This window comes from Mustelus asterias, chromosome 27, assembly GCF_964213995.1.
Source record: "Mustelus asterias chromosome 27, sMusAst1.hap1.1, whole genome shotgun sequence".
NCBI lineage: Eukaryota > Metazoa > Chordata > Chondrichthyes > Carcharhiniformes > Triakidae > Mustelus > Mustelus asterias.
The window spans coordinates 30,669,323-30,688,337 of NC_135827.1; the positions used below are offsets into that span (position 1 = coordinate 30,669,323).

The window sequence follows — 19,015 nt, forward strand, 5'->3', positions numbered from 1 at the left end:
TTTCCTGTTTCTGTATGGGATCAAGTTGGGAAGCAGCTTCCAAACTGGAAGTTCCATAGGGAAATGTGCTTGATAAAGGCAGCTACCTTGAGAGGAGCAACAGCTGGATACTAAGTGAGATGCGGATGCTGAAATGGACGTATGGAGTGACACAAAGGGACAAGATCAGGAGCCAGCACGTTGGGGAGTCAGGGAAGGTTACGGGAGCATTGAAGAAAGCAGCCCAGGCGAGACTGAAGTGTTGTGTGGTGGAGTGAGTGATGGAGTTGGGGCTGCCGGGAAGGGGAAGAAGATGGCCCGATTCCAAGATGGACAGATACGATGGCGAGGGACCTGAATGCAGTGGGACTGGAAGAGGAATGGGTGACTGACGAGACGAGACGGAGAAGGGTGATCAACTGGCATTGTGGTGACCCAAGTGAAATGGGAGAAGGTGATGTATGAAGACGTTGGTGGGAGCTACCTGTGATAACTGCAGGTGGTGCAGGTGATGAGGACTGTGTACCAAGAGTGCAGAAAATTGATGCTGAGCAATACTTTAAGCTAAGCTCCGACCACAAGACAAGGGGACTTGGGTGCAAACTGGTCAGTCCAGGACTGAGTCCAGGCACTTCATCAGACCCGGAATGGTCTTTTAGGAAAGAAGCCGAAGCGAAAGCTCTGGAATGATTTGGGTGGCAGTTAAATGCAGTTTCTACTTCGGGAGGACAGGCCAGATGCACAGCTTGCGTCTTCACCCATGTTGTTATTTAGGAGTCTCCCACACACTACAACTGAGTAAGACTTGGTGGGCAGAACTCAATCACATGAGGAGGTGGGACCAGAGGTGGGCAGATCCACAATTTCCCGACATCGGTTGGGGTGCTGACACGCTCCCACCTCCGGGCACCCCTTTTTTTAAACCCTCTCTGCATCCAGTGCCTTTTAAAGGGGCTCCCATTCCAGAAAAGCACACTGGCAGCAGAGGGCAGTTTCCATTGCAGACACTCTACATCTCTGATGGTGTGGATGCCGCTCTCTTCATGTTGGAGGGCTTCCGATTGGAGCACACCTTGGCCCATAATTTGACATGCCTCCAAAAAATAAAAATAAAACCGCGTTGGACATTTGATACTGATGCAGGATCGGAACCCAGAACCTCTCCCCCACATTGGGAGTCTCGAACCCAGAACAAAAATCCAGCCCAATAGGTCAGCCTTTCACCACAGGTATTGCGCAAGGGAGCTCCACACTGCTGTGGTGTAGCTACATATTACCGGCGGCACTCACATACGCAAATGCAGAAGATAATGGGTGCATGGTAGGTAGCCACCTTGTGTTAAAGACGTATCAGAAGCTCTGCGACCTTCTCGGAAGCTGACTGGTGACCGGTTGTGCACCTCGCGTTTCTGGGACGTCAGTGCCTCCATCGCAGGGTTTGGTGGCCTGATGCCAATCAGTGGCGGGGTCATCCGTGTCACAGGTTGGTTGACGAGAACAATCTCCTTCAGGGACAGTGTTTCCTCTAGGATATTGAGCTCACTATGAACCAATCCCATGTCGTATTCTGAATCAACGCTCCCCAAGGATGGATTGTTCCCGACAGTAAACAGTTTCCCTGTAATGAGGCAAAATACAGTGGTTAGGACAAGCGAGAGCTATCATCAGACCAATTAAATCTAATCTGTATTGCAGCCTCAAAACCCTATTGACTCAGCCCAAAGGTTCTTGTAAATTTATAATTAATGAATAACAGAACAAACTTTCTCAGGAGGCTAAGGAAATTTGGCATGTCCACCATGACCCTCGCCAACTTTTACATCACTATAGAAAGCATCCTTTCTGAATGTATCACTAGTCTGGTATTGCTCCTGCTCTGTCCAGGACTGCAGGAAACTACAAAGGGTTGTGAATAATAGCCCAGTCCATCAGGCAAACTAGCCTCCCAATCATTGACTTTGTCTACACTTCCTGCTGCCCCGGAAAAGTAGCCAGCATAATCAACGACTCCACGCACCCTGGACATACTCTGTTCCACTTTCTTCCATCAGCAAAAAGATACAAAAGTCCGAGATCATGTACCAACCGACTCAAGAACAGCTTCTTCCCTGCTGCCATCAGACTTTTGAATGGACCTGTCTTATATTAATTGATTTTTCTCTACACCCAATGTAATGACTGTAAAAATACAGTCTCTCCTTTCCTTCTCCCCTATGTAGAACAAAGAGCAGTACAGCACAGGAACAGGCCCTTCGGCCCACCAAGCCTGTGCCAATCACGTTGTCCTATCTAGACCAACCGTCTGTATCCCTCTATTCCCTGTCTGTTCATGTGTCGATCCAGATAAGTCTTAAATGTCACTAACATGCCTGCCTCAACCACCTCACTTGGCACTAGGCCCCCATTACCTTCTGTGTAAAAACTTCCCCCGCACATCTCCACTGAACCATTCCCCCCTTATCTTGAACTTGTGTCCCCTTGTAATTGTCATTTCTGACCTGGGAAAAAGCTTCCAACTGTTCACCTTATTTATGCCCCTCATAATTTTATAAACTTCTATCAGGTCGCCCCTCAGCCTCTGTCTTTCCAAGGGAGAACAATCCCAGTTTAATCAATCTCTCCTCATAGCTAATACCCTCCACACCAGGCAACACCCTGGTAAACCTTTTCTGTACTCCCTCCAAAGCTTCCACAGCCTTCTGGCAGTGTGGTGACCAGGATTGGAAGTATTCCAAAGGTGGCCGAACCAACGTTTTATACAACTGTACCATAACTTGCCAACTTTTATACTCGATGCCCCATCCGATGAAGGCAAGCATGCTATATGCTTTCTTCAATATCTTTTCCACCTGTGCTGCCACTTTTAAGGATCTGTGGACCTGTACTCCCAGATCTCTCTGTGTGTCAATGCTCCTGATGGTTCTGCCATTTATTTTATAGCTCCTACCTGAAATGGATCTACCAAAATGCATCACCTCACATTTGTCCAGATTGAATTCCATCTGCCATTTCTCAGCCCAATTTTCCAGTCTATCTATATCCTGTTGTATTCTCTGACAATCTTCATCACTATTCACAACTCTGCCAATTTTAGTATCATCTGCAAACTTGCTAATCAGACCAGCTCTGTTTTCTTCCAAGTCATTTAAGAACATAAGAAATAGGAGCAGGAGTAGGCCATCTAGCCCCTCGAGCCTGCCCCGCCAGTCAATAAGATCATGGCTGATCTGACGTGGATCAGTACCACTTACCCGCCTGATCCCCATAACCCTTAATTCCCTTACCGATCAGGAATCCATCCATCCGCGCTTTAAACATATTCAGCGAGGTAGCCTCCACCACCTCAGTGGGCAGAGAATTCCAGAGATTCACCACCCTCTGGGAGAAGAAGTTCCTCCTCAACTCTGTCTTAAACCGACCCCCCTTTATTTTGAGGCTGTGTCCTCTAGTTTTAACTTCCTTACTAAGTGGAAAGAATCTCTCCGCCTCCAACCTATCCAGCCCCCGCATTATCTTATAAGTCTCCATAAGATCCCCCCTCATCCTTCTAAACTCCAACGAGTACAAACCCAATTTCCTCAGCCTCTCCTCATAATCCAAACCCCTCATCTCCGGTATCAACCTGGTGAACCTTCTCTGCACTCCCTCCAATGCCAATATATCCTTCCTCATATAAGGGGACCAATACTGCACACAGTATTCCAGCTGCGGCCTCACCAATGCCCTGTACAGGTGCATCAAGACATCCCTGCTTTTATATTCTATCCCCCTCGCAATATAGGCCAACATCCCATTTGCCTTCTTGATCACCTGTTGTACCTGCAGACTGGGCTTTTGCGTCTCATGCACAAGGATCCCCAGGTCCCTTTGCACGGTAGCATGTTTTAATTTGTTTCCATTGAGATAGTAATCCCATTTGTTATTATTTCCTCCAAAGTGTATAACCTCGCATTTATCAACGTTATACTCCATTTGCCATATCCTCGCCCACTCACTCAGCCTGTCCAAATCTCTCTGCAGATCTTCTCCGTCCTCCACACGATTCACTTTTCCACTTATCTTTGTATATGTCTATTTATATACATTACAAACAGCAGAGGTCCCAGCACTGATCCCTGCGACACACCACTAGTTACAGACCTCCATTCAGAAAAACACCCTTCCACCGCTACCCTCTGTCTTCTTTGGCCAAGCCAGTTCTGAATCCATCTAGCTAGTTCACCCGTGCGATTTAACTTTTTGCACCAGCCTGCCATGAGGGACCTTGTCCTGCTAACATTCACTCTACAGACTGGCAATTGTAAAACGGACAAAACTCCTGAGGGCTAAGGCCAATCTTGGGAACAGCTCCTCAGACAGAGCGAACTCCTTGAGCAGAGGATGGGATGAAATGAGAAGTAAATACCATAAGCCTTTCCTGCCCGTCCTACCTGTGTTTGGCATCACCACTGGCTGGTTGGTCACTTCAGCAAGGGTATGCCTCCTCTGGCCACAACGCATGGCCTGAAACGATGCGTACACCTGGGCAGGATCCTCCTCGGAATCATCCTCAGTCTCTATCCCCTCATCGATGGAGGTCTCCATCATATTGCTAGGGGATGGTGGGCATCCCTTCCTCGCTATCACAGGAGGCAAAGGATCCAGGAGACAACCATTTACCTGTGAAATTAGGTCAAAGGGTTAGTTATCGTAAACAACATCTTCCGACATTCCTTGGATGTTTGAATGAATAATCATGGGTTAATGACGCCTTTGGAAGATTGGAAAATTATTGCCAAACAAACACGCCAAACTATCCCCTCCGCCGCTTTTCCCAGCTAGGAGTTCCACCCTTAACTATACACCTTTCAGTTTTAAACAACCGTGGATATATTATAAAAGCAAAGTACTGCAGATGCTGGAAATCTGAAATAAAAACAGAAAATGCTGGAAAAACTCAACAGGCACGACAGCATGTGTGGAGAGAGAATCAGAGTTAACGTTCTGAGAGTTTTTCAGAACTCCAATGAAGGGTCATAAGGTCTCGAAACATTAACTCGGTTTCTCCCTCCACAGATGCTGCCATATTGAGTTTTTCCAGCATTTTCTGTTTTCATATCTGGCATATATTCTGTTCGGGATTTGTATGGGCCTCCAATCACAGCACGCGGAGCACAGAATCAGACAATATGGCCCAGCCATTCCTTGCGTTGTTTAAGCTGCACACAATTCTCCTCCTATTCCTCCTCATTTAAATCTGTCAGTACACCTTTTCCATCCTTTCTCCCTCATTTAACTTCCTTTTAACTGTTTCTGTCATTGAACATTCTCCGGTACGTATCCACGAATATGAACACATTTAGAAAACTACAGGAGCCCGCGGTAGCAATAGAATCATAGAATCCCTACAGTGCAGAAAGGGGCCATTCGGCCCATCGAATCTGCACCGACCATAATCCCACCCAGGCCCTATTGCCGTAACCCCACATATTTACCCTGCTAATCCCCCGACACTAGGGTCAATTTAGCATGGCCAATCAACCTAACTCGCACATCTTTGGAGTGTGGGAGGAAACCGGAGCACCCGGAAGAAACCCACACAGACACTGGGAGAATGTGCAAACTCCACACAGGCAGTGACCTGAGGCAGGAATTGAACCCGGGTCCCTGGCACTGTGAGGCAGCAGTGCTAACCACTGTGCCACCGTGCCACCCACTTATTAAACATAGCTTATTAAACATTGGAGAAAAAGAGTAGGAACCAAAAATGGGGGAGGGGGGGGGGGGGTGTGCAGAAGTCAAGAATGAGTCATTTAAAAATTCTGATTCTCTGCAGACATAGCTCTCTGACATTTTCAGAGAACTGGGAAACATGCTGCCACTTATGTGTTCAGTCAAAAGATTCTAGAAATACCATAGGCACTTCCTCCATCTTGCTCTCTCAGTTTATCAGTGATAGCCTTGTCTGAGTCACTACCTCCCAGGAAACGACTTCATCTTCACCATTTATGATCTTGTGCAGATTCCTGTGCTCCCTCACATGTGTTTTCTCTCTCTCTCTCCATCCCATTCCCGCACAGACGTCCTCACATTTTTGGTACAATGAAGTTTGAAATCACTTCTGTCAGTTCATCTCTAACGCTGGTCAAAACAGCTTACAGATGACTCCTTTTCTGAAGTGCGCATTCCCCTGCAAAAGGCTCCTGAAATCATCGAATCACTACAGTGCAGAAGGAGGCCATTCGGCCCATCGAGCCTGCAGTCACTCTCCGACAGAGCATCTCACACGGGCCCATTCCCTTAATCCCACACATTTACACCACTAATCTCCCTAACCTACACATCTTGGGATACTAAGGGGCAATTTGGCATGTCCAATCCTGCACATCTTTGGGAATTTTGTTGTTGTCAGAAATTTGTTTGGGGGGGGGGGGCACATACATTCCCAAATTAAACTGGGGTTTTTTTGCCTTTCAAAGTGTGACCTATTTGCAAGTTAATTCACTTGGTAATGCGCTGCACCAGTGATATAAATTTGGAGAAAACTACACAGTTTTAAACTTTGTTCTTCACGAAACTTTGCTTGTTGGGCAGACCTGCTCTACATCACTTGGCAACACAGGAAGAATCTAAATTAAATGCCAAGGTCCATTGTTAGCAACAGATGCACTGATCCTGCAGCTCCTACATTTGTCATCATCAAATTAAGTCTATAAATGTCAAAAGTATGTGCCAACATTGGGTTTTAAAAGAGTTAATAGGTTTAAAATGTGGGTAGCGTCCTGCTGTGGAAAGTGGCTTGTTTCTTCATTCATTACTCATAGGATCAGAGAAACGGCAGCACAGGAGGGGGTTATTTAGCCCATCTACTGGTGCAGACTCTTCAACTGGAGCCATTCCCTCCTAAACATCTCTCAGTATTAGCTCTACTCATCAGCATCTCATTACGACAATATACGGACTGGGCTTACTTTGGCAGGAGAGCAAGTATAATAATGGATACAAAAGGAAGCATGATTAATTCCCGACAATGCCACAATTGTGCCGCACTCAAACATGTACACAGGGAACTGAATCCTGTAATTAAGATTCAAATACAGGCAGGGTGCTGACCTTACCATTCCCCCAACGCCCACACCCAGCACTTGAGTGAATTCCCAGTGGAAATGATCACACATGGTTGGGAATTTCTCTGCTGCAAGGGTTGTAGCGGAGACATTAAGTGTGAAAAACTACCTCAAATCTTCATATTCCAGTGTTTCGACACATTGTCGAGTCACGTCTGTCTCCTCTAAGGCAATATTTAGCAGTACGGCTTTTAAAAAGTTACAGCTAATTTTATCCGCACTGTTCGGAGTTGACTTGAGGGCTATGAAAGGCAGCCACTTAGCTACCTGAGCTAATAATGCCCTCAGATACGGAATCTCAACTTCAGGGTTCTTTTAAGTCAGTGAAGGGCTATGATTAGGTTGAATGGGTTTCCTTCCTGCCTGCCTGTTGAAATCTACTTTGCGTTCAGACACTGAATACGGAGGTGATAATTGCAGAGACTGCCTTCGGAAGTACCTACGAGGAGAATTTAGCATTCACTGGAATGACACAAAAACGAGTGGTGGTGAGGGGGGAATAAAAGCATCAACAATTAGTGGCTGCATTTGTTGAGGTTATCTGTCGGGTACAGGAATGCCAAACCACATGCTCCTGCATTTAAAAAAAAAACACACTCAGTACAAGGTGATGTATCCTGCTCGCAGGAAGGCGTCTTGCTACTTAAATTAAAGGTTTAAAAGAGAGACTTGTATTAATCTAGTGCTTTTTACTACCACCGGCTGTCTCGATATAGCTAATTAATTTTAAAGTGCTGTAAACTGCTGTAATGTAGGAAAGCTGGCAGCTAATAAATGCAGAGCAAGCTCCCAGAGACAGCAGCAACATGGTAATGACCAGATAAAGTAAAATAAAGTTTTTATTTATTAGTGTCACAAGTAGGCTTACATTAACACCGCAATGAAGTTACTGTGAAAATCTCCTAGTCGCCATATTCCGGCGCAAGTTCGGGTACACCGAGGGAGAATTTAGCACAGCCAATGCACCTAACCAGCACATCTTCCAGGCTATGGGAGGAAACCGGAGCACCCGGAGGAAGCCCATGCAGACACGGGGAGAATGTGCAGACTCCGCACAGTGATCCAAGCCGGGAATCGAACCCGGGTCCCTGGTGCTGTGAGGCAGCAGTGTTAAGCACTGTGCCAGCGTGCCACCCCTATCTATTCTGGTGATGTTGATTGAGATTCAAATATTGGCCAGGCCCCCTGGATAACTCGCCTGCAAAATAACACCATGGGGATCTGTTATATCCACCCAGGCAGACAGATGGGGCCTACACATTTAATATCCCGCCCAGCAGCACAGCACACCTTCAGTACTGCACTGGACTTCAGCCGTGATTTTGGTGCTCGGACCCAGAAGTCGGGGACCTGAACCCTGAACTTTGTGATTCAGAGACAAGGAGAAATGTATTCACTCAGATGGTGGTGAAATTCTCTACCACAGAAGGCTGTGGAGGCCAAGTCACTGAATATACTTCAGAGTGGTACGGTGGCAGAGTGGTTAGCACTGCTGCCTCACAGCGCCAGGCACCCAGGTTCGATTATGACCTTGGGTGACTGTGTGGAGTTTGCATGTTCTCCCCGTGTCTGCGTGGGTTTCCTCCCCGTGCTCCGGTTTCCTCTTGCACTCCAAAGATGTGCAGGTTAGATTGACTGGCCATGTTAAATTGCCTCTTAGTATTAGGGGGATTAGCAAGGTGGGGTTACGGGGATAAGGTCTAGGTGGGATTGTTGTCGGTGCTGGCTCAATGGGCCAAATAGCCTCCTTCTGCACTGTAGTGATTCTATGATACTTAAGAAGGAAACAGATAGATTTCTAGACACTAAGGGCATAAAGGGAGTGGGAGTGTGAAGTTGCGAGAGAGGATCAGCCATGATCATATTGAATGGCAGAGCAAGCTTGAGGGGCCGAATGGCCTTTTCCTACTTCTATTTTCTGTTTCTAAAGGTGTTAGTAACTGAGCCACAGCTGACACTCCGAGCAGCCTGGATGCGCATTGTAGGTAAGGGCCAAGTTTAACCATCTGCTCATCTAGTTTCTAGCAGGTAGATAGGGTTAAAATGCCCACTTTGTTCTAGTCCACCATGAACTCTATACCTAATGAATCTCTGGAGAAAAGGGTCTACAATTTCTCCCCTTCCCCAAAATGATTCTACAACATCCATTTAACCATACACAGTGCAATGCTCACTTTCACCAAAATAATAATTCTGTTGCTTAAGAACACTGATTGGAGTCTGGTAACTACAGTTTAAGGTTTGTCACAGCATCTTGTATTTATGTAACATCTTCAACATGGGAAATCGCCACAAGGTGCTTCACAGGGGCATTTTCAAACTGGATTTGACACTAAACCACAGAACGTAACCTCACTCACTCTCTCCCCCCCGCTCCAAACCCTCTCTCCTCCCCCACCCCAATCTCTCTCCCCCCCCCTCCAAACCCACCCCTCTTCCCCCCGCTCTCTTTCCCCTCTGCTGCAAACCCACTCCTCTTCCCCCCCACCCCTCCCCGCTTCAAACCCACCCCTCTCTCCCTCCTCTGCTCTCACTCTCCCCTCCACTCCAAATCCACCCGACTCCAAACCCACCCCTCTCTCCCCCCGCTCCAAACCCACCCCCTCTCCCTCCCCCGGCTCTCACTCTCTCCCCCCTGCTCCAAACCCACCCCTCTCTCTCTCCCCCTGCTCCAAACCCACCCCCTCTCCCCCTGCCCCAAACCCACTTGCTCTCCATCCCCCCGCTCTCACTCTCTCCCCCCGCCCCAAAACCACCCCTCTCTCCCTCCCCCTGCTCTCACTCTCTCCCCTCCCTGTTCCAAACTCAACCCGCTCTCCCTCCCCCCGCTCCAATCCACCCCTCTATCTCCTTCCCCCTGCTCTCACTCTCTCTCCCCCCCCCACTCTAAACCCACCTCTCTCTCTCTCCCCCCGCTCTCACACTCTCCCCCCTGCTCCAAACCCACCCCTCTCTCTCTCTCTTGCCCCCTTTCCCCAGCGTTCATCACCACACGTTAACACCAACTCGGTAACAAACCTTGGGAGTGTTGACATCTTCCTCCATGAAACCCAATTCTGGCTGACAACCAGTTTGCAGGAAGGAGAACGTGTCCACAGAGGTGGGTTGCGGCAGGATGGAGGACCTCAGCAGCCTGACATTTGGTGACAGGAGACTCACCTGGGGCACCGCAGGATTTGCCTGAGAAAACAATTAGGGTGTTGACATTTCTTTTGAAATATGATGCAAAATTTTTGACCTTTCACATTTCTTTCCCTTGCTTGGATCCACTGATCTTTATTCCTCCACCTTCCCCTCAGGGCACAGTAAAGAAATAAATAAGCCCCGTCCTGGAACAGGTGTCTCACCCAAACACCTATTTTTCAATGCAAGTCCAACACAGCAAATGTCAGCAAGCTATTCAACCATGAGAGGGGCATCATTTTAAATAACAATCCTGCGTTGTGCTTTCATGATCTCCAGACATCTCAAAGTGCCGTATGATCACCAAAATACTTTTGAAGTGTTGTCCCAGTTGTAATATAAGAATTGCGACAGGTTATTTGTGCATAGCAAGCTCCCACAAACAACAATCTGACAATAACCAGGTAACCCATTTTTGTAATGTTGATTGAGAGATAAAAGATTGGTCAGGACACCGGGGAGAACTCCCCCCCCCCCCCCCGCTCTTCTTCAAAATAATCCCATGGGATCTTCTACGTCCACCTGAGCAGACAGGTGGGGCCTCGGTTTAACGGAGGAAGGGGGTGGAGGAGTGAAGAAAAATCAGGATATTGAGTTTGATGATCAGCCATGATCAAAATGAATGGTGGAGCAGGCTCGAAGGGCCGAATGGCCCACTCCTGCTTCTAGTTTCTATGTCTCCTCCAAAAGGTGGCACCACCAATAGTGCAGCACTCCCTCGGTGCTGCAACAAGTGTCGGCCTTGGATTTTAAACTTTTGAACCTGGAGACTCGGAGGCGATATGTGACTGACTGAGTCACATCTCTCAGGGCGGGGGGGGGGGGTGTGTGTGTGTGTGTGTGTGTGTGTGTGGAGGTCAACAGTGTCTATGGAGAGAGTGTGTGTGTGTGGAGGTCAACAGTGTCTATGGAGAGAAACAAGAGTTCACATTTTGGGCCAATGATCTTTTCACCAGTTCAGATGAAAGGTCATCAATCTGAAATGTTAACTCTTGTTCCTTTCCACAGCCAATGGGGATCGTTGATTCTGCCTCATTCATTCTGCCATCCAGTCACTTTAACTATTCCTTTGAAAACCAACCGTGGCTCAATCAACTGCAATCGGTGGTTTAAAGAACAAGATGCACAGTGGCATGGACCAATTGAGTGACCCTATCAAGTGTGGATATCTCTAAGATTAATGGTTGTTCAGTAACATCTTTCCCCTTCAAAGCACAAATCTCCAAATATTTACACAGGAAGATGGTGGCACTCTGTTCACAAACCTAACGGCCAACCAGGCAATAATGCCAGAACATATCTTGCTGGGTCCTGGGAATCTTGCTCATGTAATCCCAGCTGAAAATTTGGCCAAGTTGCTTCGGAGATTTCACTGAACAGAAAGTTTTTCAGGCAAGTGAAAAGCCAAAAGCAGGAGATATGCAGAAAACGTGAAGAGGTTAGCCAACTGGAACCAGTGAATGAATACTTAATAGCCCTTAATGCGTCAAGCAGCCAATTTGAATTGGGCTGGGGTTGGGGGAGGAGAGGTTAAGGCTTCCCCCATTGAGACCTGACCCGATTCTGGTCAGAGTAAAAGTTCAATTATGTGTAAAATTTGGAGCAAGGTAGTGGGGTTGTCTCATCCAACAGCTGATGATCCACCTTATCCCAGTCTTTATGGTCCAGAAAATGATTGCTCAACATGGAATTTTCATTGTGAAGACAATTTTAACTCTCCTCGAACCAGTGGAACCTCGGCAGGTGGGAAGTTAAAACTCCCCAGCAAGAAACCAGAGTCTTCCAGACGGATACTGAAACTGCCCATCTAAAGTCAACCGAGTATGGTTTTGTAATAAAAAGGACATCACCAGGGCCTCAACTCCCCTTAACTCACCACAGCAGGACACTGGGGAATAGTGGTGGCACAGTGGTTAGCACTCCTGCCTCACAGCGCCAGGGACCCGGGTTTAATTCTGGCCTTGGGTGACTGTCTGCGTGGAGTTTGCACACTCTCCCTGTGTCTGCGTGGGTTTCATCCGGGTGCTCCGGTTTCTTCCCACAGTTCGGAAGACTTGCAGGTTAGGTGGATTGGCCATGCTAAATTGACCCATAGTGTCAGGGGGATTGGCAGGGATTACGGGGATAGAGTCTGGGTGGGATTGTTGTCGGCGCAGGCTCGATGGGCCAAATGGCTTCCTTCTGTACTGTAGGGATTCTATGATTCATTGCAGATTTAAGCTTTATCAGAATAGTGGGGTTTTGGAGTCTGTAGGTCTTTATTTTTGAATTGTTAGTATTTCCTTTGCCTTGCACTGACAGTGTAATTTTTTAAAAAACATTTCCCATGGACCGTTGGGTGCGATGAAGAGCCAGTGGAGGTACAAGTTTTGCGTTCTGCCTGCCTTCTTGCCAACTCTAGAATTGGAATTGGCAGAGGGAAGAGCCAGAAAATCCCACCTAGGGGCAATCAACGCTTGGCTGCCTCTCCGAACTCTCTGTCCCGGTCATCGCTTTCACAAAGAGAGGCAACATTTAGGAGGCATCCAGATGGGTATAGAATCCCTACAATGCAGAAGGAGGCCACTCGGTCCATCAAGTCTGCAATGACCACAATCCCACCCAGGCCCTATTCCTGTAACCCCACATATTTACCCTACTAATCCCCCTGACACTAAGGTTAATTTAGCATGGCCAATCCACCTAACCCGCACATCTGTGGAGTGTGGGAGGAAACCGGAGCTCCTGGAGGAAACCTACACAGACACGTGGAGAATGTGCAAACTCCACACAATGACCCGAGGCCGGAATTGAACCCAGGTCCTTGGTGTTGTAAGGCAGAAGTGCTAACTACTCTGCCACCATGCCGCCCCAATGAATAGGGAGGGAATAGAGGGATACAGACCGAAAAAAAGGGCAGAAAGATTTTTTTTTGTAGTTTAATTAGGGCATCATGATCGGGACAGGCTTGGAGGGCCGAAGGGCCTGTTCCTGTGCTGTACTTCTCTTTGTTCTTTGAAATAGGCAGATGTGATTATCAGGATTTTGGTGACAGATGAATTTTCAGCCTGGTTTATGAACGTTTATTGCATTTCACATTCTTCACAATTATTAAGGGTTTTGATACAAAAATAAATAAGGAGAAACTGTTTTCACTGGCAAGAGAGGACATTAATTTGAGGTAATTGTCAAGAGGGCTCAGAGGGGAGATGAGAATGTTTTTATCGTTGCGTGTTGTGATCTGGAATGCACAATTTGAAAAATTGGTGTGGAATAGTCGATATATACTCCAAGGGAAGCAAAACAGCAGGGCAATGGGGCAGGAACTGGAGCATGGGATTAATTGGATAGCTCTTTCAGAGTTGGCACACGCACAATGGGCTGAAGAGCCTCCTTCTGTTGTGTATCATCCTATGATTCAGATTCCAAACACTTCCTGTGACTCTGTGTTGGAGTTCCCAATATAGAATGCAACTCAATATGGTCATGAAGGAGATGAGGGGAGGAAGGCTTAACGTTCAGCTCAATTAGTTCTTCAATTAACATTCAGTTAATCAGCACCACAGGCGCAAGGAGGAAAACAGCTTAAAACAGATCTTAGTGAATCACTGGCAAAATCCAAGTGTGAAGAGAACCATAAATAATTCAAAACATCATGGGATGCTCTGTATTTTTAGTAAAACTACACACTCCCAAAAGCGCTGTACATTTAAGAAGTCTCAGTAGAATCCTTTGGTTATAAAGCACGAGGTTATCCAAAGACTTGAGCTGTGAAGTGTAAAAATAGACCCCCCCCCCCCAAAAAAAATATTTTCAAATTTACGCACTAACCTGTACTATTAAAGCCAGCACATGAATCGATCTTAACATTTAGCTGGCGCAACCTGTAGGGCAGGGGGTTGTAACCTTTACGCAATCGTTACTTCATCCATTGCAGCGCACGGTACGTATACAACTGACACAGCAACTGTCGGTGATTATGGCATTACCTTGGCAACACTTTGTTCAGCGATCGTGCTTGGTCGCCTTTGACGTGCATCAAGCCTCTGGTCGACGGGGAAGCTGCTTCTGTGAGACTTGAGCCTCTCCACCAGCAGATAATAAATAGCAGCAAAATGGTTATAACTCTTGTTCTGTAGAGACTGCATCAAACGCCAAAGAGAGGAGAAAATAAATCAAAGTGTAAATGGGCAAGGGCAAAAAAAAAAGCATCACACTTTATCTTCCAGTTTATTCAGCAGAGAAAAAAAAACCAAAGCCAACACAGTAATGATGTGAGAATGTGACTTTTGATGAGCTGAAAGGGATCCCAGTGAAGTGACCTTGTTCAAACCTCACTGCTTTGCCCTTGCGTGCTTTGCATACCATTTCTCGGTCCTCTCTAATCAATGCAATTTTTTTTTTGCGTTCACTGATTACTAGGCTGTCGGGGTCTTTCTTTCTGTCTAAGAATTATGGGCCAGTTGGGTCATCCTCCACTCACTTCCTTGTGCCGTCAATCTCACTAAAGTGGTCAAGGAGGGGGACAATCTTCAGGCAGGGCAATGAATCACCCCCCGCGACAGCATTTAACTTAATGATTTTTCTTTGAAGGGGGGGGGAGGGGGAAGTGTCATTGCATTAATCCAACTGATGTTCTGTGAGAAGCAACAAACAAAAACAGTTGAGAATCTTTTTCAGCAATTAAAAGGGGAAAGGATAGCTACCGAAGAAAGGGGGAGACTCCATCAATGGGGAGTTTTCTTTCCTTCAGGAAGAGTATTGAGAATTTAGGGATTTTGTAAAGAGAATATATGCAGAGATAAATATCAATCCTAGAATTCAGGATTGAAACAAACAATGATAGTCATTATTAAAACCATTGCGAAAATATTTGCCCATTCAAATGGTCTGGCCGGGTAATGTGTAATGAAGACTGAAGCAATAGCCTTTATCAGGGCGCTGCATGTGCTACTCCCACACACAAGGCTACAAAATCGAGCCTGTCAGGCACTTGGAAGTTACTCAACTCTGCTGGTCTAGGTGGAACAGCAAGGACAAGGACAGGGAGGACAAGGGGAAAGTGCAAAGGGGAAACTATAATTTTCCACACTAACATACCAAGATATGAATTGGGAGCAGGAGTAGGCCACTCAGCCCCTTGCGCTTGCTCTGCTATTCAAAAATATCGTGGCTGATTGGACTGTAAACCATCTACACCATCTACCCCCAATAACTTTTCACCACCTTGTTTCTCAAGGATCTATCTCTGCTTCCACTGCCTTTTTAGCAACGGAGTTTTCACTACCCTCTCGAGGGACAAAGTTTCTCCTCATCTTGGTCTTAAAAGGGCAACCCCTCATTTTTAAACAGTGACCCCCCTAATACTAGATTCACCCACAAGAGGAAACATCCTCTTCACTTCCACTCTGTCAATACTCCTCAGGATTTACCCACCTCAGAGGCATCAACACAGCCCTTTCAGGGCTAATGCAAACCATAGAAACATAGAAAATAGGAGCCATTCATTACGATCATGGCCAGTAGATTAAAAAAATAAAAGCAACAGGCTTGAGCTGCTTGGCTTTACTGAAGCCAAACTGGGAGTACTTTGTACAGTTTTAGCCTCCTCACTGGAGGAAGGACATTCTTGCTCTAGAGAGAGAGAGAGAAAAAGGGAGAGAGAGAGAAAGAGAGAGGGAAAGAAAGAGAGGGAAAGAAAGAGAAAAAGAGAGGGAAAGAAAGAGAAAAAGAGAGGGAAAGAAAGAGAGAGAGAGAGAAAGAGAAAGAAAGAAGAAAAGAGAGAAAGAGAGAGGGAAAAAAAGAGAAAAAGAGAGAGAGAGAGAAAAACAAAGGTTCACTCGACTGATTCCTGGAATGAAGGATTGTTCAAAGGAGAGAGATTCAGTGGTCAATGGCCAGGGTTTTCCAGCCCCGTCAAGGTGGGACCTGCCGCTGGCGATGTGGACGACCAGCCAAAAGTCCACTGTCCCAGCAATGGAAGGGGATGGATAATCCCAGCCAATGTCTATGTTTCCAGGAGTTTAGAAGAATGAGAAGTGATCAAATTGAAACATAGGAAATTCTTGGGGGCTCGAGAGAGTCGATGCTGAAAGAATATCTCCCCTGGCTGCGGAATCTAGAACACAGGATCACAGCCTCAGAACATGGGCTTGGCCATTTCGCATTGAGATGAAGAGAATTTTTTTCACTCAAGGGGTTGTGAACCTTTGTAATTCTTCACCCCGGAGAGCTGTGGATGCTCAGTTATTGAGTATATTTGAGGCAGGGACAAATAGAATTTTGGGTACTAAGGGAATTAAGCGATATGGGGATAGTGCAGGAAGATGAAGTTGAGGTAGAAAATCAGCCATGATCTTGGTGGATGGCTGGGGGTGGGGGGGATTCCTCCCGCAGTCCAAAGCTGTGCGGGTTAGGTCGACTGGTCATGATAAATTGCCCCTTAATGTCGGGGGGATTTGCAGGGTAAATGTGGGGTTATGGAGATAGAGCCTGGGTGGGACTGTGGTCAGTGCAGGCTTAATGGGCCGAATGGCCTCCTTCTGCATTGTAGAGATTCTATGATTCTATATTGGCCACTGGAAGTAGCAAACTAAAGTTGTGAAAAGAACCCATGATAAGAAATCCTGAAAAACCTTATTGCTGTCACTGACAACTCAAACTGAAGAAAACATGACCTTTGTCTCAAATGAAAATATTGCAGCCTTTACCTCAATGGTTTTCTGCTGGTCAATTCCCAGGCTATGCATCAGTCGTAGAACTTGTTCATTGTATTCTCCCATGGTTGATTCATTCTCAGTGGCTTGAGGATAGACAATTGGTCGGTGTACCGGCACCTCAGTCAGCATCCATTTGTGCTCCTTTATCTGGGCAATTGTGAGTCTTTTGGAAGGGTCTAAGACCAGCATGCGCCGAATGAGGTGTTCACAGTCTGGCAGGTAAGAAAGTCGATGAGTTGAGAATACGATCACCAGTAACTGGTTCACACATTGATCAAGGTTCCTACAAACAGACATTTGTCCAATAGTTTGCTTTAAGTAATAGAGAGAAATGTTCATTCGATCCCAATGGGTTCTTGGCTAAATTGCTCTTGGGTACGGCGTTAAGTGCTTGGAGGTTTCCAGTTTTATATCTGGCCTCTGCTGCGTGCTGCATTCAGAGAGCCACTGTCAGTCTCAGTTTCTCTGGGCTGGATGGCAAAAGACATCAGCCAAGGCTTTATCCACCCCCATTCCACAACCTCTATCCAATGACTCCTGCAGAATAAGGGCACCCACGGGCACATCAGGTTTTAAAAAAATTATTTCCTGGGATGCGGGTATCACAAGCAAGGCCAGCACTTATTGGCCACCCTGAATGAGTGGCTGCTAGGCCACTTCACTGCCATGGGTCTGGAGTCACATGTAGGCTAGACCCGGTAAGAATAGCAGATTTCCTTCCGTAAGGGTCATTAGTAAACCAAGTCTATTTTTATCTCAATCAATGACAATTTATGACCACTTTTTGAGACTCGATTTCCACTGGACTTATTAATTAATTGAATTTAATTAATTCAATGCCATGGTGGGATTTGAACCCGTGTCCTCAGAACAAAAGAGTGGGTCTCTGGCATCCAGTGAAATACCATTACGCCACCATCTCCTCTCGTGTGATACCATGGCCAAGCAGGCTGCCACACTCACCCGCTAGGCGTACACATGATTGAGCACTTGGGTGAGGGTCATTGGGACCATGACAGTAAAAAAATCAAGGAGAGGTGACAGAAAATTGGGAATCGTAAAAGGGAAAAAGATCCTTAAACGGGCTACCAGAAAAGGAGTTATCTCATCTTTAATTCTCAGATGAATGTGCAAATCGCTGGCAAGGCTATAGCATTTGTTGACGACCCCCAATTGCCTTGATCTGAGTTTGCCATTTCAGGGCATTCGTCATGACACGTCAACAACATTTTTGCTGCAGGGCTGGAGTCACATGTAAACCTGACCAGGTAACGATGGCAGATTTCGTTCCCTAAAGGAAATTAGTGAAACCAGATTGGTTTTTTACAACAGTTAATGATAGTTTCACGATTACCATCACTGAGATCAGCCTTTAAGGCCAGAATTATTAACTAAACTCAAATTTCACCTGCGACCACAGTAGGATTTGAACCCATGTTCTCAAAGAATTAGGCTAGATGTCTGGGTTACTAGCCCCATGACATTACTACCAAGCCACCTTATCCCCATCTCTTGGCTACAGTTTACAGCTACTCCTGAAGGCTGTTGGAGATTCCTGGGCTTAGGCCTTAGGCTTTTGCAGCAACACCTCAAATATGATAGCAGAAACTCCATCAAGTGTATATTTTGCATCCAATCAAAATAAAGTTTCTTCTGAAAATTACACTGGGTGGGATTCTCCGGCCGCATTCGGCCCAAAACCGGAAAATCCCACACAAGGTCAATGGACCTTGGCGTGGCGTGCCCCCCCCCCCCCCGCCTCCCACTATGATTCCCGTGGTGGGCGGGACAGGAGAATTCCCCCCACTGTCTAACGTGAGCTTCATACCAGGTCATGTGCAATATGCCACTATGGTATGGCATGGAAAACTGTTTTCTGGGTAAGTGGCCAATTATACAAAATCAAATTCAAAGAGCCAAGTTCTTCGTGGGCTAGTTATTCTAATTGGCCCATATATATTGTGCTGTAGCACATCCAACTTTCAGTCAGATTTTGGTATTTCCAATGGGAGTCAGAATAGTTTTCACTGGCTATTTCCTGAACACATC

The 19,015-nt window shown here is 46.5% G+C and overlaps 1 protein-coding gene across 1 annotated transcript in view; it reads right to left on the reverse strand.

The window, feature by feature from the left end:
* The window catches only part of sik2a (salt-inducible kinase 2a), a 170,613-nt gene that overhangs the window by 12,797 nt on the left and 138,801 nt on the right, over positions 1–19,015 (reverse strand). Inside the window, exons 7-11 of the mRNA XM_078198965.1 lie at positions 16,958–17,178; positions 14,237–14,389; positions 10,104–10,265; positions 4,410–4,638; positions 1,313–1,597 (exon numbers count right to left, since the gene is read on the reverse strand). Of these exons, the coding sequence (XP_078055091.1) occupies positions 1,313–1,597; positions 4,410–4,638; positions 10,104–10,265; positions 14,237–14,389; positions 16,958–17,178 (1,050 nt within the window). The remainder of the gene's footprint in view (positions 1–1,312; positions 1,598–4,409; positions 4,639–10,103; positions 10,266–14,236; positions 14,390–16,957; positions 17,179–19,015) is intronic.